The 21,650-nt window shown below is 36.6% G+C and overlaps 1 protein-coding gene across 2 annotated transcripts in view; it reads left to right on the forward strand.

Moving 5' to 3' along the window:
- Positions 1-834: 834 nt before the first annotated feature.
- The window catches only part of OPRM1 (opioid receptor mu 1), a gene marked incomplete at both ends in the record, with an annotated part of 53,023 nt that continues 32,207 nt past the window's right edge, over positions 835-21,650 (forward strand). The window contains 2 exons of one of the 2 annotated variants that reach the window (XM_082669212.1): positions 835-992; positions 1,095-1,496. In XM_082669212.1, the coding sequence (XP_082525338.1) occupies positions 1,204-1,496 (293 nt within the window). Of the gene's footprint in view, positions 993-1,094; positions 1,497-21,650 lie in introns of those variants that run through there. The other variant, XM_082669211.1, reaches the window with a different exon arrangement.

Genomic DNA, 21,650 nt, shown 5'->3' on the forward strand with positions numbered 1-21,650 from the left:
TTATTTATAAAGTAGACACTTTTGCAGATTTAGAGTTGAGTTATCAAATTTTAAAACGTATCAATAATCCTCAGCCTTGTGTGAGCTGTTCCAGTTCCAGATGTCTATGTATCAATAGTTTCTCCTGGAATGTCTACACTAGAAAACACTGAAATAATGCAAATGTTTGGTTTTCACAATCTTCTACTAAGAAGCACATGTAGGAAGTCTGGAGATAAAAACAATAATTAATAATTCCAAATGTATGAGATTTATATATGGGATGTCACCGTTGTCTTTCTTTGACTTTTCTGGACACCACAACTCCCTGATTTCTGTACCCAGTTCCTACGCCTCTTCCTCACCAGGATAGAAATCAGATGCAAATAAAGCTTCTACTCTAGGAGAAATAAAGGAATATGGAGTAAAGGGAATAGGTTTCCTTTCTAAAAGTTTGTTTTTCATTTCTTTTTCAGAGAAGGAATCACTCTTGTTTCAGGCAGGTTTGAAGGGTTGGAAATTCTCACTTGGTGATAGGAAACACACGGTTACATTTTCGCGGACAGGCGGGTCTGAGGCAAGGAGGGCTAAAGAAGAAGATTTTGTGTACCCTGCCCCCAAACGATTGCTTAGGCAGTAAGGATGGAAGAGCGCTGGGGTGTAGGGTGGTCAGAGTTGCATCAAGTCAATGTCTTTCCTGTCATGTTATACTGAGAAAACGGCGCTGGAAAAAGAGTGATGTCAGCCCCCTTTCTTATGCTTTACAGTCTCCAAAACCTAACTCTCTGTTTGTCTCACTCCCAACCCCTTCTCTCCAACTCCCTTCCTTGTTCTGCCCCTCCTTAGAGGTGTTTGCACAGACGAGTGCCGAGTGAGGAAACCAAGTCGTTGGATCGCTTTGCGCAAAATCCACTTCTCTCTCCTCCCTCCGCTCCAGCCTCTGGATCCCGCACAGCCCTCCTTCCCCTCCCCCCAGCGGTGTGGGGTTGACGATGTGTCTCTGTACTTCTAAGGTGGGAGGGGGCTACAAGCAGAGGATACCGTCAGATGCTTAGCTCTCTCCTTCTGCCTGACTCTCCTCTCTGGCTCCGCCAGGGTTGGTCTATAAGAAATAGCCGGAGCTGTGGCAGCGGCGAGAGGAAGCAGCGGAGGCGCGTAGACCCTGAAAGTCCGGGTGCTCGCGGTTACTCGCAACGCGGTCCCAGCCGGCCGGTCGTCAGCACCATGGACAGCAGCAGCGTCCCCAAGAACGCCAGCAATTGCACTGATCCCTTCACGCACTCTTCAAGTTGCTCCCCGGGACCCAGCCCTAGTTCCTGGGTCAACTTCTCCCACTTAGAAGGCAACCTGTCCGACCCATGCGGTCCGAACCGCACCGAGCTGGGCGGGAGCGACAGCCTGTGCCCTTCGACCGGCAGTCCTTCCATGATCACGGCCATCACCATCATGGCCCTCTACTCCATTGTGTGCGTGGTGGGTCTCTTCGGAAACTTCCTGGTCATGTATGTGATTGTCAGGTAAGGAAGGCTACAGGGCTCCGAGTGTAGATTTCAGTGGCTAATAGGGGCATAAAGGGTGTCCGGCGGGAGGGTGAGAAAAGGGAGGTGAGCAGGGGAGAGTATGGAGGTGACAGTGGATGGAATGGTTGCTGTTTGAGTACAAAATCCTACTTTTCTATTCTTCGCTCCGTTGATAAAGACATAATCCAAAATTTTGGGAACGGAGAAGTTGCTCTGGTAAAACTATAAAGTTCTGGCAAAAAAAAAAAAAAAAGTCTATCTTACAGCTTGCTTATACTGAGCCAAGAGGGCTCTCAGCTCTTGAGCACAGTGTCCCACAGTCCCTTCCAAAGGAGCTGTGGAAACAATAATTTGTGAATAATGGAAGAGAAATTCTAGTTATTTTACCCCTAATTGGGGAGAGGAGGGGCAGGTTTCCTGCTCAGTTCTTTTCAGAGATGAACCTTGGCAACTTTCCTACTCCTGCTGGTGCCAGGGTATTTTGCTGCACCACTGGCCCACCTTCCTCTTCCTCGGTCATAGCAGCCCTTATTCCACTCTTTCTTCCATCCTGAGACCACACTCATAGAGGAAGTTTTTCTGGTGTCTTTCCACAGTAAATAGTGTCGTTTTGCTGTGACAAACATGACAGCTGTGTTGCCTAGACCAGTTTGCAGTTGGCAGCTGCAGATCTGCTAGGAGAGTCACAAACTGAATGGGGATAGGTAGGGTGGTTCAGAACTGCAGGTCATGACAGTTTTTCAATGCCTCCAAAAGCTGAAACTAGTTAGAAGTGACCAAAGGCAGCATAATTCTGGATTATAAACTATTACATAAGAAGTTGTAATGGTTGCTCTGGAAAAATTAAGAAGTGTCTTTATCCAATGAAATTGTTTCAAAAGAGTTCGTGGCCCACTTTCTATTTGCCCAGATGTTCCAGGTTTATCTGGCAAAGAGTGTGCAAACTCTCAGCATTGAGATTGATGTAAATAGATTGTGTTAGTGTTGATGTGCATATTCAAATCCTACATGTTAATATGGAATACTATATTTTCACTTTTGTTGAAGTAGATAATTATTTTAATACTTTAAAATGGCTCCTGATTTAGGATTTTCTTTCTACTAGGGGTTCTATGTATGTAGCAAGCATGGCATTTTCATATTGGCTACAATACTGGCTTCATCTATTCAACAAGTATTGCAGGTTTCAATGGAGCTCTTTAATCGTTTAACAATCATTTTCTCCATTATGCTTCCATTATCAACGTGCTGCAAGTTGCTTATCGATTCTTTCTACTTTGATGTACGATTTCTTTAATTGATGATTGTTAAAGAGTGAAACTAATTTTCCTGATCTTTTGATGAGGAATAAGATAAGTAGTTTCTCTGAGAAAAGAGCACCATCTGTTGCAAAGAAGGCTAACAACAAAAGGAAAAATGCAGGGAGAAAATCAATGGAAGAATTTATTTTTTAAAACATTACTTTATGTAATTCAATATAAAGCTTCATATAAAAGATAAAAATTGTCTCTTTTGCATTTATCATAATAAAAATAACAATTAAAGGTCTGCTTCATGAAGGGAAAATGTTTCTCATTTCTCCTAAGAAAATTCATAGAATCATGAGTTTATAGAGCTAGAAGGGAAACTAGAGCTTTTCTAGGCTAGGTGATTAAAATGTGGCAGAGAAAATATAAATGATTTCTCCAAGGACAGATAATTCATTAGTTCAGTACCATGGAATTGCTCTTAGCTAATATAATTTTGTGTTTATTAGAGTGGCAAATCATGATTTGAGTTAATTCAACTAGAAGATTGACAGAGTAGGTTTAGATAATAATGTGGAAATAATAAATCAGTCCAAATTTATGCCTGTAATCCTGGATAATGAAGGATAAATAGAAATTACCAAACCATCTTGATACCCTGCCATCTCAAACATAATCTTTTATGCTCTGTTATTGCTTCTCTTGGTATTTTCCTTCCTGACTTTTCTCCTCTCTAGTTTATGCTTTTCTATAAAGTGAGAGCCAATAGAGCAGCAGCTGGCTGTGAAATAAGCAGATCGGTTTTATTCTAGTGTTTAAGAGATTACTACTTGGGTGAGTTTGTTCTAAAGGCATTAAAATGTAAAACCTCTGAACTTTTGATGACTTGGAAAAGGATGGTGACACTGTCTCTGAGAACATGATATTATGCTTTATTTTTCTGTGCTTAAAGTTTTAACAAAATACATTCACTTTTTTTATACAACAGAAACTAACCCAACATTGTAAAGCAATTATACTCCAATAAAGGTGTTAAAAGAAGATAAAAAAAGGGCACCCCAAACACCCACCTGTGGCAAGCCAGGTGTTTAATTCCAAGGTCAGGTAATCCTCTGGGTATATGACTGTGAAACAGAAAAATAGTTCAGTGACAAATGAAGTGATGAGGAAAGCCTCTGGGGAGTGAAGAAACTATATCTATTTAGCTGAGAAATTTAACTGGACTGTCTCCAGGCTGTGGTTATTTCACTACAAAATGATCAGTTCGGGGACATTATTGCCTCTGTTAGAAAGATGAATATAATGCTGCATCTATTAAAGTACTGAGGTGAAATGCTTACTTCTTGCTATTATTTAAAATTCAACAAATACTTCTGAATTTTCAAGTAGTTACGGTTTTCTAATCAGATTAAGATTATATTTATTAGAATGTCTTAACACATTGAGTGAACCATGAGGTTCGATGACTATGGCAACAAAAAACAACAACAAAAATAACAGGTAATATAGATGCCATGAATGATTAATGATTTTCAGTTCTGTATCTTAACTCCACCATCATCATAACTTCATCAACAACATTACTAAATAATATAACTTAAGTAACATTCTTACACAGTGCTGTTCTAAGGAACATAAGGGAGGAAAAGAGATGCTGCTACATGATTTAAAATTTTAAAATCCAGATGTTAAATGATAGACTGTTATAACTGTTCATTATCTGAAAGCTTTTTTGGTTTTAAAGTACTTGCATGGTAACTATATATTAAAAATTACCACAGTTATTCTGGAAAAATAAGGCGATAAAATATTACAATATGTGGCAATCATTTAAAATGGGATAATAGTATATTATTGTCAAGAAGGTTTTAAAGAAAAAAAATCAATCAAAATAATACACAAAGTTATAGCCACCAGGAGTGTTTCACTTATTGAAAATATTTGACCAAAGTAAAGAATTAACCATAGCTGTAAAAACTGATATAGTCCCAGATGTATTTATTTTGTGAGTTTTTTTCAAGAGATTTGTCCATTTAGTTATGGTCTATGCAGACACTGTTGGAAAAAGTAAAGGGTTAGAAACTGTTAGATCTCTGGGGGCTATGTAAGCCATCCTTCCAAATAAAGTTCCAATGAAGAGTGCCAAATTATATGGCCTTCTTTTTTAAGATTATTTCTTAACTTGACGAGATGAATTCTCAATATTAGTTATCAGATAAGAGCATTTAAATATATGCAAGATGTTATTATCTTTGATTTCACTAAGAAGTATTTCTAATTTTAAAACATGTCCTATGATCTCTGTGTATTAAATATTATTAAATATTTGATTCAGGTTTAAAGTACAGAATGATCAGTGGAGAGCTCCTAGTAACATCTATCACAATGTGAACTGTAACTGCTGTTTCCCGTACAGGTGCTAATTCTGTTGGGAACACCTCTTTCTCAGTGTGTCCTGACAACACTAAATTGTTTTTCATTTCCTCCATTGTAAGCTATGTCTCTGTCATTTGCATAGAGTTATCACTGAGTTTCTTTTCCTTCTCTCCTTTCATGAATGAGCTATCTTATACTTTATGAAATATTTCCAACATAAAGAAATGTATAGAGAATAATATGATTCTTCACCTTTAAACCTTATATATAATTATGATAATTATATATACCTCTAATAATATATAATATATGTTATATTATATATAGTATATATTTATATATACATAATACATAATTGTATATAATTTACATATTTTATACAATACATAGTGTAATATATAATATGTAATTGTATATACATAATAATATATAATATATATAAGAAGCCATCTCTCTTCTCCCATTATACTCCCTCCCTTGAGACTATCACTGTTGTAAATTTGGTGGTTATTATTCATATACATATTTTAAAATTTTTATTTCACATGTGTGTTTCCACAAATGAAGGGTAATCATTTAAACATGCTCTTCAAACTGCATATATTATTTATATTTTATATTAATGTTGATATACATAATTTCACTATTTGCCCAGAGTTGTTCTAGTTCCAGCAGATCAAGGATAAAAACAAACGTCAAACACAACAACATAAAAGCAAACAAACAAACAAAAACTCAGGTCATTACCCCTCCTATATCCTTTTACTTTATCTCTAAGGATGTGTTTTAAATTAATGTAAAGATTTCTTTGTGTTTTCCCATAGTGACAAATATTTCCATGTTACTTATCTACAATATTCAAAAAAATGTTTTCAGCAACTGCTGCAACAAATATATCTGTTCATGAATGTAACCCAGGCATAATTTCTCCACTTCTGAGAAGGAAATAGAAATAATTTCTGACTACTTCAAAATGTCATTCAAGATAAATACTGGCAATATTTACTTTGGGGTTTTGTAAGCCTTGGAGGACCCCTTACACATAAAAGCTGAAATGTTATTTCTTCTAGTAATGCACTTTAGTTATGAATTGAAACCAAATTGTTTCAGTCAGCAGGAAAAGATAAACTCATTTCAATAGATAATAGCTGATTCACTTTGTTATAAAGCAGAAACTAACACACCATTGTAAAGCAATTATACTCCAATAAAGATGTTAAAAAAAAGAATACATATTTCTTAAGAATCCTGTCTTATAACTTCTGTTCTAAATCTTAGTTATAGAATTGTCATCATATAAATTAAAACAAGTTGCTAAACACTAAAAACAAAAAGTAGCATTTTAAAATATATTGATAAGTATGAAGACTAAATGTTGAGTGGAATTTTAAAATATGAGACTCTCATTTTCTCCTAATTCATAGAGAAATTGCCTGAATATTTGCCTTCAGAAATTAATCACATTCTGGATGTTGCATTGCAAAACTGATCAGAGAGATAGTGGCTCTACCGAATCTAACCAAGTGAACCTTTATAAGCCAATAGGTAGGGCAGGTAGGGCTTTTACACGTGATGAAACACGTGATGGGTTCTATCAGATGAGAGAGAGAGATCAATCTATTCTAGATATCAGATTCTGTCTAGGCAAGAATATTATCAAGTACAGTTTGCTTTTTTAATTCAATTATGTATTAGTTTGTCATTTGCATATATTTAAACTTCTGTTTTTAGAAATACAAGGGAATCAATTTAATTTTGAGAATTTTATTTCAATATGCAGAATTAAACAGACCACATAAGTTTTTAAATCAGGGCGCCATACCTAGGTATCTAGTGACAGACTGATAATTGAAACATATGGATATCCATTTTGTTTTCAAGCTATTCCCTCTAATTTTGATAAATGATAATACAAACATAAACTTGTCTTCATGCCATGAACTCACTGTCATATTTAATATGGAACTTAGCTTGTGGATTTTCTTCTTCAGAAGAATGTTTTTAAAATATTCCCTTGAAGAATGTTGCATATGTAGTCCACCTTCATTATTCATAGATTCTGTATTTGCAAACAAGCTTACTTGCTAAAGTTTATCTGTAACCCTAAAATCCGTATTCATGGGCTTTTGGGGTCTGTCACAGACAAGGGCAGAGTTGCTCTGATGGGCAAATTCCCAGCTGAGGTCAAACGAAACAACACTCTGCCTTCCTGTTTCAGCTCTCAGAGTGTAAATATTTCCTTTCTGAGGTCTATTTAGGGCCACATTTTTAGCGTTTTTGAAGTTTTTGTTGTTGGTGATTTCACTGTTTAAAATGGCCCCAGGTAAGGCTTCCCTGGTGGTGCAGTGGTTGAGAGTCCGCCTGCCGATGCAGGGGACACGGGCGCGGAGTGGCTGGGCCCGTGAGCCATGGCCCCTGAGCCTGCACGTCCGGAGCCTGTGCTCTGCAACAGGAGAGGTCACAACAGTGAGAGACCAGCGTACCGCAAAAAATAATAATAATAATAAATAAATAAAATGGCCCCAGGTGGATTGACATGTACCCACTGTTATATTTAAAATAGAGAACCAACAAGGACAGTTCCCTGTATAGCACAGGAAACTCTGCTCAATATTCTGTAATAACCTAAATGGGAAAAGAATTTGAAAAAAAATAGATACATGCATAGGTATATCTGAAACACTTTGCTGTACACCTGAAGCTAACACAACATTGTTAATCTGCTATACTCCAATATAAAATAAAAATTTTTTAAATGACCCCAGGTGTAGTGTTGACGTGCTGTGCAGTGTCCTAAGCACAAGATGGCTGTGAGGTACCTAATGGAAAAAGGAGGCGTATTAGATAAGCTTCATGTGGGTGTTATAGGGGTGTTGGTCATGAGTTCAGAGTCAATGAATCAACAATATATATTAAATAATATGCCTTTAAACAGGAACACACATAACAGAACGTTATGTATTGATTAGTTGATGAAAATGTGATTGGAGGCTCACAGGAACCTCCCCCTGTATTTATTTGCTCCAGAAACAAAGCTTCAGTCTTCTCTAATTCAGTAGGTAAAGTGAGTCTATAGAACAAAACTACCATGAATATTGAGAATTGACTGTACTAACTTTTTTTTTCACTCTTTAAAATTTTACTTTCTATGTTTAAATTATAAGAGTAACAATCTATTTCCCATTCAAAGTTTGTGGACTTATGTGTAGGTATATATGTGTTTTATTTGAATTTATTATTTGCTGATATCAATCCACTGGTACAGCTCAGTTTTCATAATTTTGCATATTGAAATAAAATTCTCAAAATTAAATTGATTCCCTTATATTTCTAAAAATAGAAGCTTAAATATAATTGGGATTATGTAATAATCCCATGTGAATGCCTAGATTATTCTTACAATTTAGGATTTAGTTCAGTTGTCTGAAGTCTTATGCTTCTATTTCCAGTGAAGATCTAAACTCCAGAAAGAAAACTTTCACCTAATAAGTGGTATGTAATTGCACTATAGTCATACAATCACAACTATTACTTGATACTTTTTGTTTGCTAATCACTTTATTTTTAATTTTTTATTTTATATTGGAGTATAGTTCACTTACAATGTCGTGTTAGTTTCAGGTGTACAGCAAAGTGATTTAGTTATACATACACCTATATCTATTCTTTTTCAGATTCTTTTCCCATATAGGTTATTACAGAACATTGAGAGGAGTTCCCTGTGTTATACAGGAGGTCTTTGTTGATTATCTATTTTATATATAGTGTACGTGATACTTTTTACTCAACAAACTTTGGAGTAAGTTTTAAGCCACAAAATTCTTACTCTAGTTTTCAATAAGAAACTAAACTGCCTACAAGTTAATGGCTCCAGGTGTGTGAATTAGCCTGGTCCCTCCACACTGAGAAGGGTGAGAATGCTCAAATAAAGTAGGGACGTAATCTGGAACCTAAAAACCTATTTTATACCAAGATATTTTCATGAGCCAATGTAAAGTTTGGATTTAAATGATTCCAAGATAAGAATCTCACCTCATTTTACTATATTTAGGTGCACATACAACTCACACCCATCAAGTGAAGAGGGATCACCTCAGGGGGTGACAAATGTTACTGTAAAGGGCCCGAAAGTAAATATTTTAGGCTTTGCAATCACATGGTCTCTGTCACAATTATTCCACTCTGCCATTGTAGCCCCAAAGTAGCCATGGACAAAATGCAAATGAATGGACATGACTATGTTCCAATAAAACTTTAGGTAGACACTAAAATTTGAATTTCCATATAATTTTCATGTGCCTCAAAATATTATTTTTCTCAACCATTAAAAAATATATAACTTCCTACAAACTTATTTTTGTTTTTTGATTATTCTAACTGTGAAGACGTAAAAACTTAGCTCCTAAAATATTTCTCATTAATGACAAAAAAAAGATTGATTTTCTAACTAGCATTTTTTAATAATTTTATCTAATCTTTTAGTTGACTTTTATGAAAAGCCATACATTTGATTATCAGGAAAATAATCATGCCTCACCTTCTTTTGTTAACTCATTTTACAAGAATGAAATGATTCTTCATTCAGTACAAAAAAATGCAAACCTTCATTTTGGTTTACTTGATTATACAATGCAAATTATTCCATAATAAGTGTTACCAAATTACTTCCTTGTAGCAGCCTCAGATTAAAAACAGCCAAATTGGGCTTCCCTGGTGGCACAGTGGTTAAGAGTCCGCCTGCCGATGCAGGGGACACGGGTTCATGCCCCAGTCCGGGAAGATCCCACGTGCTGCTGCGGATCGGCTGCGCCCGTGAGCCATGGCCGCTGAGCCTGCGCGCCTGGAGCCTGTTGCTCCACAACGGGAGAGGCCACAACAGTGAGAGGCCCGCATACCGCAAAAAAAAAAAAAAAAAAAAAAAAACAGCCAAACTAATTATTATACATATAAAAAAATTAAAATACAAATTAGAATGTAAAACCATTCTTAGCTGACAGATTTGGCCCACAAGCTGTCATTTGCCAAACTCTGGTACAAACGTGCTAAATAAAACTTAGTGGTCATAAAAGAGAACATATCTCCTTCTTCGGCAAATTTGATTGCATTTTGTTGTTTACTAGATGGAAACAAAGCATTTTGTAAAAATAACCTAGTACCACCTTGCAGTATTTTTCAACATGAGGAAATATCAATACAAAATGAAGTTTAACACAAATCAGAAAAGTGGTCATAGATTTTTATGACAGAGGATACTGCTTTTCTGAAACTGATGTTGAAGTTAAAATGCTTAAAATAGTAATCACACAGGATCATCTCCATGTCACCCCAGGTGTCCACCTTCAACCCCCAACTCTTCATCCAACCCAGACAAACCACAATATTCATTACCACTCTTGGCCAGTGATTAAGGAGTAAGTGCTTAGAAAATTGCGGTTCTTAAAAATTTCCATCTATTGAATATGCTTTGTGGTTATCTTAAATCAGTGCAATTTTCTAGGCTTTTCCACAGTATTTTCATCTTCAGTCATTTGAAGCTTTCAGGAAAAATTGAAATTGTCATCTGTAAATTCACATTAACTTCTTAGCAAATATGAAATCTGTCCTCAAAGACACTTATGCCTACACACACACCCACCCCCATGCACCCAGATGGTGACTAGCAGCTTCATTGCCCTCCACCTCTCTTTAGGCCCTTAGAAGCACAAAAGCTCATTGCTTGGATTTTTTTTCATCTTCTTTTTGACTTACGTAACTTGCTCATTTTTTTTAAATTTGTTTTCTGTGGTTCTCAAAAGTCGCTTTGAAAAATGTTATTCCCTGTGTTTTAGAACTTAGACTGTCCAGCTGCATAAAGAGGACTAGGGTAAGCCTAGGTGTTCTGTGGTGTTTGTAATCCCTTGACTTCCTGCCCATGGTTTCCCTCAATCATTTCCTAAAACTCACTGAAATCTCCTCCCTGCCTGATTTCTCATTTTTAATTCAGTCCCCATCTGTATCCAAATGACTGCTTCTTTGACCACTTGTGTTCAGAGAGAACTTTCTAGCATGTACACGAATTCTTTAAATCAGCCAGATGGCCACCAGGTACAAGTTTGCAAGGAGAGCTAAGTTAAGGAGAGTTTTAACTGGGTGATAAAGAGTCCAGCTGAAGAATGCTACAGTTCCCAGAATCTCTTAGGTGAGATTTGGATCTACATTCTAGCAAGAAACCCAGACAGGATAAAATGAATAATAAAAGTTGAATTTCCTTCCAATTATGGAACATCAGAGCTATTGCATAAATCCTTGCAACGCACTTAAGAGACAAAGAAGGAGAAGACCTCCCAGATATTCCATTCCAGTGGTTCTCAATCTTGGTTGCACATCAGATTCACCTGGGAAGCCTTTAAAGAAAGAAAACCCACTTCCACCTATGGCTAATTAAATTAGAAACTCTGGGCATAACTCCCGGATGCAGGTAGGTCTAAAAGCTCCCTTGGTGAGTCTTATGTGCAGTCAGGATTGGGACACACAGATCTGGACCAACCTACCTATTTCATGGATGAGAGAGCAGTCCTGTTTGACAAGGAAGTTTAAGAGATCTGTCCATGTTTCATTTCTCTGAACATTATGAAGCTGCTTGTAGAATAAATAGTAAATTAAACTACCTCCCAGAAAAGCTAAAGCTCACGATGTTTTAACAATTTTCCTAAAGTTGACCAATCATCTCCCTTCATAGCAGGCACACTGGCATGGAAACAGTGCTAATTCTGGAATGAGGAATACTAATCATATTCAACCTCACATAAATTTTAGGTCCAAATTAGATAAGATATATGGAAATGGGTGTTACATTCTAAAAGTGCTATATGAGAGACATGTTTTGTTATTTGCTTCCCTCCCACTGGGAATTTCTTCCCTTCCCTCCCACTGGGCTCACACCATCGGCATGCAAGATCTCAACATTCACCCACTACTCCTGCCTTACCCTAGATCAATCATATTATTATTCTTACATTTTGAAATGCAGTTTATCATTTTGGAATCACAGTTTCTGCAGAGACAAGGCAAGGCGTTGCATGGGTGTTATTGTTGTCATTCTTTGATTCATTCCAATGCACTGGATCACTCCAATATCATTTTGTTTAGCAACCATGATGATGGGAAGAGAATTCTAAGGACACATAACTGCAGTTTACTTGGCTCCCTATTGATAAGTCTTTCTATATTATATGATAAGTTAATGGAGAAAAAAGATGCAAACCAATTTTTTTTTGAAAAAGAATAGCTATTTTTAACTTAAATATTTCACATTTAAATCGGTGTTATAGTCCAAGTGTCTAAAGCAGAATCCAAGTCTAAATGCTGACTGCATATAATGAAACTCCTTTTTACTCAGCAGAGTAGTTTACTTGAATTAAAAGAAATAACTTATAATAATGGTGTCCTTTGAACACGAGCTTTGGAAATTCAGGAATTTAACATACCATCCCTGTGAAAAGTCCTGGCTTCTGTCATGAGTCTGACTCACTAATCACAGTAAAACTGTTCAAAAAGATGGAGGTCTTCATGGAGGATGTATTTGTGATGGTACAGTGAGTCCATGTGAATGTCTGTTCCTAACACCTTCTTAATGGATTTTTCCAGGACTTGCAAGGCAATGCCTGTCAACTTTTAAATCAGAGTAGTAAACTCTATAAATAAAGCAAGCACAAGATAGAAAATAATATCCTTGAGACCCACTCAAGAGAACTGAGAACTGAGAGTTCTCTGAGAGTATTCCAAGTACAGAAACTGTGGAACAAGGAGATCAGTGAAAGAAAAGGCCTTTGCTTCTGAGCATTTTTTCACTGAAACACTGGGTTCAGTGCCACTGAAATGTTGAGCAGTTTTGTGGGGGACTATTAATGTTAATTGAAAAATGCTGCTGGCAGTATAACCTGAACATCGGAACTTGACTGTGCCTGCCAAGAAGAACAAGGGAAATTTTTATCAACATTATAACTTAACACTTACTCAGCCCCATCAGCTCTAAAGAGGAAACCATATGGGTTGAAGGAATTTATATATGAGCATGTTTCTGATGATGTTGGTGACCCAAGGCCACGAAAATAAGAGGTTCTATTAAAAGCAGACAATGTTAATTGAGATCCTTCAAACAGTCATTCCTTCTGATGATAAAAGGAAGCTTATTTAACCACTTTGCAAAATAAGCAAAATAGATATTTAAAGAATAAATGTAATGCCTTAAAATTATATAGGACTTTAATTTTTTCATTACATTGAATAATATAATTTTGTAAAATTTTTGTGAGTTTAAACAAGGAAAAAAATTGTAAGTCAAACCAATACTAAAGAAGATGAAACTGAAGCTCATTTATTTGCTATGTTTGTTCAACACTACTTACAAAGCACCCTCCTAGAAGCTCCGAAATCTACCACTGAGCAAAACAGACCCAGTCCTACCTCTCTCCAAAAGTACAGTCTAGTGGAAAAGAAAATTAAATCATTTCACCAGCTGATAAATGCCAAAGATAGGACCAGGATAACTAACCCAGTGTTCTTCAACCACACTACCAGACAAACACTATTCCCAAGGTTTATTACAATTACTGTAGCTTATCTTCCTCCATCTCCAAGCCTAGCAATGGGAAACCTTTTGATTTAAGTCTTTATTAATTTTCTGAATTTCATTAAAGGTATTATTTATGTTTCAGATACAAGATAGAGAAAAGTGAGTGGAGAGAGCCTTGGTTAATTTTCATAGAACAATGAAACAGAATCCTATTGACCAGGATTTACAAGTATTTCTCAAAGCAGATGTTATAAACATTCCACAAATACTAAGGATAAAGCAATGGAATAGTAGAGTCTGGAATGAATGGGACTCACAGGAAGAAAATCTCAAGAACCATTGCTGTAGGACATTCATTAGTGTGTCACTACACTGAAACAATGTCCATTTTATTTCTGAATACCCTGTCACACATAAACATAGGCAGCAGAAATCTCAAGGTAGAAGTCAGACCCAAACTTCTGTTCTTTAAAATTACTACCCATTTTGTGGAATTTAGAATACAAGTATCAAAGGAGAAATGGATGCCATCTTTTGAAAAAGGATCATTACTCTGACAAAATGCAGACGTTTCCTGCCTATAAATAAATATGTCACATTCCCACAAAATACATTGGTACATTGGTACTAGTCAATGCCACAAAGCATACATTAAAATACAAACCACGCCAATGATAATTTCCACAAGAGTACTATTTTCTCAACACTTTAGAAACTCAAAAATAAGAACATATGAATGAATGAATGAACGTGCCCATCTACACACCCTTGCAGACCTACTAGAGAATGGACTTGAGGATATGGGGAGGGGGAAGGGTAAGCTGGGACCAAGTGAGAGAGAGGCATGGACATATATACACTACCAAACGTAAAATAGCTAGCTAGTGGGAAGCAGCCGCATAGCACAGGGAGATCAGCTCAGTGCTTTGTGACCACCTAGAGGGGTGGGATAGGGAGGGTGGGAGGGAGGGAGATGCAAGAGGGAAGAGATATGGGAACATATGTATATGTATAAATGATTCATTTTGTTATAAAGCAGAAACTAACACACCATTGTAAAGCAGTCATACTCTAATAAAGATGTTTTTAAAAAATGAAAAAAAAAGCATATTTTACATAAAGATATATGTCCTTTATCAAAAAATGTACTCTTCTGGAATAATAATAGAAACCATGCTTTGGTATAGCTGAGATATTTTGTCCACACAGTAGTTTGAAGTTAAGTTGATATTTGAAACATAATATATTGGTCAACTTTCTAGTTAAAATAGATGAAGAGGTGGAGTTTAACATACCAAATCCTTGGGTGGGGGAGATAATTGGTGAAGGAAAATAGCTGTGATTTTAGAACGATCTAGGCTATGACGCATCAGTTATCTTTAGCACACATGAGAAAGCATGCTAAAAAAATTAGTATAAGCAAAAGTAACACTTTTATAAGTATAAACATTTAAGCTGTGTCTTGTCAGAGAATAGTATCTGCCTCATTAAATTTGAAACCCATGACAGGCATCATCAACATCAAGACCACCTTAGCTAACATTTATTGAAAGTTACTACAAATTAGACTCCAAACCAATAATCCTTAAATATACTATTTTAAAATTTTTTCATATTTATACCAACCATTTAAGGAAGACACCAATATCTTCCAAGTTTTACAGATGAAGAAAATAAAACTCAGAAAATTTAATTAATAAGCCCAAATTTGTCCAGCTAATAAATGATAGTACTAAGATTTGAATCAAGATCTATAGGACCCTGAAACTTAAGGTCTTTCAAGACTGCTATATTTACTTGCGTCAAGGTGAGATTTTCAAGCTAGTTACTGAGGCTTCACTAGGCTAGCTGATTAGCCTGTTATCTTACCTTACATATCATACCTCCCAGAATGTTCCCTAATTGACAACCTGTTCATAACTTTTTTCTTTATTGATAGCCTGTACTCCCACTGAAGTGAGAATAAAGAAAATAGGAAACTTGTCTTTTCACAGGTCAAAATCTGGAGTCTTTCCTTCATATTAGGCCATGACATTTTGAATTGAACTTATGTCTCTGGGTTAACTGGATTCAGGTCTCTGAGTCTGCCTTTCAACCTGGAAAAAAACAGAATCCATTAATTATTTGTGGAACTTCTAACTACAGAAACTCAATTGTGATATAAAGGTACTCTTATACTTTATCCCCAGCAGCATAATGTTATGCTGTGACCAGTATATACGAATAATGTACATCAACAAACTGATCAGGAGCCAGCCAGAGCACCAGACTCAGTGCTGAGAGTGACGACGGATCAAACAAGGCTTTCTGGATCTGTTATTCAGCCAGGCACCAGGCCGTTTTCCTAGTTCCCTTTATTTCAGTGATCCTTTTTCACATTTTTGAAAAAAACTGAAATTTCCAATTTGGAAAATTGTAAGCTCCTTGAGGATGAGCCTATCTTTTTTTTTTTTTTTTTTAACATTCTCCTATCCCTGAATTTAACAGAATAACAAATGGTAATAGAACATAATGTAGCTGAAATGTTTCAATACATGGAATATACTGATTATACTGTTTTGTTAATACCGTATTTGTTTCAGCCCTCTGTGTTTCAGTGTCCCATTTCTGGTTGGCAAAATTAGAACTTTTAGAACATTGTTTCTCTGAGTGTTACTAGTGGAAAGAAACTTGGAATTCCCAAAAGTAAAATTCTTATAACACAGGTATCTTCTGTTTAATTTGAGAGCAAAAATATTTTCTGCATTCAAGTTGAGACGAGCACCTGAGTCCGTAGAGTCCCTGCCTTCTCCTTCTTCAACTTCATTGTCTGCAGGAATCCAAATGAGAGGGGGGTTATAAGGAGATAATAGTGACAGAAAAATTAGATCTGCAAGAATTAGTTCTGGAAGAATCTGAGAAGAATTCATGCCTCTGTCTCTCTCCTGAGCAAAACACCAGACAAACAAGCAAGGGTCAAGTCAGCTGGAATTACTGCCAAGTGAAAGTAACCAGGCTTGTCAGTGTTACTCCAGAGAGCCTGAGTAAGGTCAACAGATGCCGAAAGTACTAAAAATCCTCCCTTCTCACTCATGACTCTCACCTATAAGTTTCTTTGCTTCTCAAATGTTTATGGAGTCACTTAGGAAAAGTGTGGAAACCTATCCTATTCATTTTCCATGCCAACTTCTATCCCAGTTCATTTCCCTTTCCATGCTTTAAAAGCAGATTAGCGAACGTGAGGTATCTGGGGAGATCACTAGTACATGGAATCTTGCTTCTTGCATCAACATGATAAAATGAAAACTGACAGATGCTGGGAGAAGAATTCTCAGTGGAGAGATTTTTTTTCTCCCCGAAAAATCAACGGACATATGCCTCCCCAGGAGAAGAAAGACGAGGTGACAATAGCCCTAATATCAGGAGAATAACAGGAGTGGGGTTCTTCCCAGGACATAGAAAGAGACAAATCACAAGATAACATGTGACTAAGGAATCCGGATCCATCTCAGCGATGTGTCACACAAGAAGCCACCCTAGGTGACTAGAGGAACTTTTCTGGTCTCGACTATGGACCAAGCATTTCACAGACATTTAAAAGTACAAAGTTTAGGCCAAGAAAAAGACGTTCTACTTCACTGAGCAGAAAATAAACTGGTAAAATTTGATAATTATTCACTATCAGTAAAATGGTAGTAAAATTTGCCAATTTAAATGTATTTAACAGAGGTTTGTATCTGTTTCTGAAAAACAGGTACATGATAGACTAATTGGAGAAACTAGATTTACATTTATTTCTGGAAAACAGACAATAGATAGACTTATTTGGGGTCAACCTTCTACTAATCCCTTCCTGCCACCATCAGAGACAAAATCCTTGGCAGCCTGGGCCCGTCATATAACTCCGAGAAACAAATTTAATACTTTCACGGACACTGTCCATGTGATGAAACAAATGTCGAATAATGCAACTTTCTTGAAAACTGAATCCAAGTTTAGCACTTCTTTCAACATTGCCATATCACCCGTTACCTTGCCGTAATACCTAACATACTGTTTGGAAAGCACTTGTTTCTGGTCTCTCACCAGACTGAAGGACCTTCCAAGATATGTCTCAGTTGAGAACCACTGCCCAGCACAGTACTCGGCAAAAATAAAAATAAAAAAAGGTGTTAAATAAACGTATGCTTGACTCAGTGTTGACACTTAGAGGGTTTTATGATGGAAAAAGTCATTAGAAAAATACAAATGGGAATATTTTTTATTTATGAAAATTAAAAACGTGTATAATTCTTAAGATGTTCTATTTCATACATAAAGTCCAATATAATTAGTAAGCTAGGAGGAATGTGAAATATAACTTTGATCACAGAGTTAGAGCATTAAACATACAATGTTATGAGTTTCTCTCTACCTATTAAGCTTATGGTGATTCGTAGTTTACTTTTTATATTCTTCAGGTTCTAAACAAATTGAAGTGCAGTGATAGAATGAGGAAAACCACAATTAATAATATGAAAATAAAAGGGGAGAAAATTTCAAAAGTAATAGATGATCCTGAAATGTAATAAAATATTGCATTTGAGAGTTTTTTCACTAAAATATAAATCAAGGTCATGTTTGCAGTTTTCCTATTTAAAATACTGTTACATACATTCATTAGTGACTAAAAATGTTGTCAGTGCCAAGTGATTCTATTCCAAGTGGAAAACAATTCTATATTGATTTAATAACCCTTATTGCACCATAAGTCTAAAATTTCAATCTTTAAAAATTAAAGGGACTTCCTTGCTTTACCAAATTACTGGTTTATTCATGAATCATATTTTCTCCTAACAAGTGCTGTTGAATTCTCCACACGGGAAGGAAAAATACGTTCCAAAAAATCTCTCTGCCTGAAAATACTTCTTTAAAAATCTCAACAGGGCTTCCCTGGTGGCGCAGTGGTTGAGAGTCCACCTGCCGATGCAGGGAACACGGGTTCGTGCCCCCGTCCGGGAGGATCCCATATGCCGCGGAGCGGCTGGGCCCGTGAGCCATGGCCGCTGAGCCTGCGCGTCCAGAGCCTGTGCTCCGCAGCGGGAGAGGCCACAACAGTGAGAGGCCCGCGTACCGCAAAAAAAAAAAAATCTCAACAAATTGCTTTTTGTTTCCTAGAAAAATCCCAGGTCAGCATGATAGTTAAGTTATAAAGGATTATATAATTCTTGGATGGAAAACAGTTATTATAAATACACGATTTTATATATGCCAAGATCTACAGGCACTAATTGCATTACTTTTATTTTTTCCTTCAGTTGGTCCTAAAAGATTTTTGGACAGTTTCTGCTGCAGGAATTAATTGAATGTGAAAATATTTAGATATCAGGAGGTGCTATGACACATTAAAAGGGATAAACAGGGAATGCTCATCAACAGTTCTGACAAATAGAATTTAAATTAAGTCTTCATGGATTTTAATTAAATCTCTGTTGCAAAATCCAGGAGCAATGAGAACATTCTTATTTCAACTCCCTACATAGTATCCTAATGTATAATTCTCTCCAACGTGTTGTGCTAATATTAAACACTGCTAATGGTTCAATCTACGGGACACACACACACACTCACACAATAAAATATCCAACCTATCCAGGCATTTAGTTTTCATGGCAGCAAACACCCAAGTATTTCAAATTTACTATGTTAAGCATTTTTGTCCTTGACAGCTGTTCTGAACCTCAGTTCTCTTTAAAATAGGGATAATACTCATAGTTGTTTTAGCTAATAGGATTTTTGTGAGCATCAGTTTATACAAATGTATATGTAAGTGTTTGTAAACCCTACTGCACTTTATAAAAGTTATTATTTATCATACAGAGAGCTTATATTACATGGTGCGTACTGCAGTAGTGTAATGTAATAGCAAAGAGCATCAACTATAAAACATAGGTGTGGACTTAAATTCTGCCTCTGCAACCGTTGTTCTTGCGCAAGTTACTCAACCTCCATAAAAGCTGGTTTATTCATCTATAAAAGAAGTGATCATGTGCAACTTACAAGTGTGTTACGAAGATTAAGTAATCAAGTGAACTGTGTGTAGTAACACCTAGCACAGAGTGAGCACTCAGTAAATGTTGGCTGTAGTTGCAATGCTCAAAAAACAGCACCTAGGACCATCATCATTTAATTTGTTTTAATGGTAATTTTTAGTGGTGATATAATCACCTCTTTACAGTTGTGGAAATGGAAGCTCAGCCACGTGGCCAAGGTCACAAGACATAGCACGTAGACCTATGTATCGTACTTCCAAATCCAATATTCTTCCTACTAGGCTATGCTGGAGTTTTACTCCTAACTTGATTAAAAAGCCAAATTGGGAGAAAATTAACAAGATCAAGGTACTTTTAGTTACTCACTGCTGTGTGGGTTCATAGCATTTTAATAGGGTTGGCCTCGTTCTTAAGATTAAGTAAACATTGGTATGACTGGAGAATTGTCACGAATGAATGGTCCTGAAAGGTAAGATTTTCGATCTTTAATCTCCTAACACTTAAGATTTTAATTAAGGGAACATCAGATAGTCATTTTAAAATTCAAAATAGCTCTAAAAGATATTGAAAATAAGCACACTAAATATAAACCAGATGACTACAATTGAGCAAGCAGGTCTTTGCTTTGATGACTTCTAGACCTAAAGATGCACATTCAGCAGTACTTGAAGCGATAGAATGCATAATAGGTGAGGGGCGTTAATCTGCAGCCTGATGAGGGTGCAGCTAAGGATGCAGCATTTGTTATAGTCTCTGAAAGAGGGGAGCAGCCCTGATAAAAGGGGAGATAGTATGGAATGTGAGTTTTCACAGCCCCCAGTTCCACCAGCAATAGATTCTGCCTGCTACAGATAGACACTGGGTGAATGTATTTGCCAAGATTCCAGTGATGCAGGCAGCTTTTGTGGCCACCATGCCCTCTAAGTGGCCTGTACCCATCTGTGGACACCACTGGAAGATACCTATCACCTCCCGCCAGTCGCTGATTGCTGTTGGTCTGCTGCTGCTGGCCCCTCCTGAGGCGAGGACACTCTACTATCAATGCTCACCAGACAAAGTCACCAGGAATACTGCTGGGAACAAAATTTGTCTTATTAAGTTTGTTACAACAAGGAAGACAACATCACAGGAATTTTAATTTATACTTGATGATTTAGAAGAGGATTCAAGGAAGCAGAGGTCTGTTTAGATAGGTCACTGTCTCAAAGCAAGAGGAATTTGAAACACGGGCATCAAAGATTTTTTTTTAATCTAGGAGACAGAATTAATAGAGTAGGGCTAGAGTTGTCATTGAATAATAAGCAGCAGTCACTTAATGTTAATCAGGAAAGGGGAGATGTTTGTTATTTTTATGGTTATGGGTGATCTTGGTTTTATCTCTGATCCTGCATGGTTATAGAGTCCACTTGTTTTTGTCTTGTGGCATCACGGTCACAAAGTCTTCATCTGAGGTTGATATTCTATGGAATTACTTTCCACAAAGGAATATCACAACCTGGCTGTTAGCAACTAGACTTGTTCCCTAAAAGCTCTCAGGGGCTTTTTTCTTTCTCACCATTACTCAACCCCACTACTCTCACATGCCATTCCCTCTTCTCCTCTGGCAAGAGGGGAGGGGTAAAAATGTAGATCAATGTGAGAATGATAAGATGACATAGGATGGGCTGGTATGATTTATTCTTAGGGGTTGGGAATGCTTTAAGAACATGAGATGAATAGGAATTTCATATTTAAAGAAATTATATAGATGTGGGCATTAGGGTCAGGAGAATTGATCCTGCCATTCAGACAAGCACGTAGCAGAGTACAGATTGGTCCTGGTCTCTATACTCCACAGGCTTACAAACAAAACAACAAAACAGATAATACAAATATAATCTGCACGTGTGTTACATAGCACTGAGATTTCATGTGCAAGTATACAAAAGGCTGAAATTTTTTCTCAAGTTCATTAATAGCACAA

This window comes from Grampus griseus, assembly GCF_964374135.1.
Source record: "Grampus griseus genome assembly, chromosome: 13".
NCBI lineage: Eukaryota > Metazoa > Chordata > Mammalia > Artiodactyla > Delphinidae > Grampus > Grampus griseus.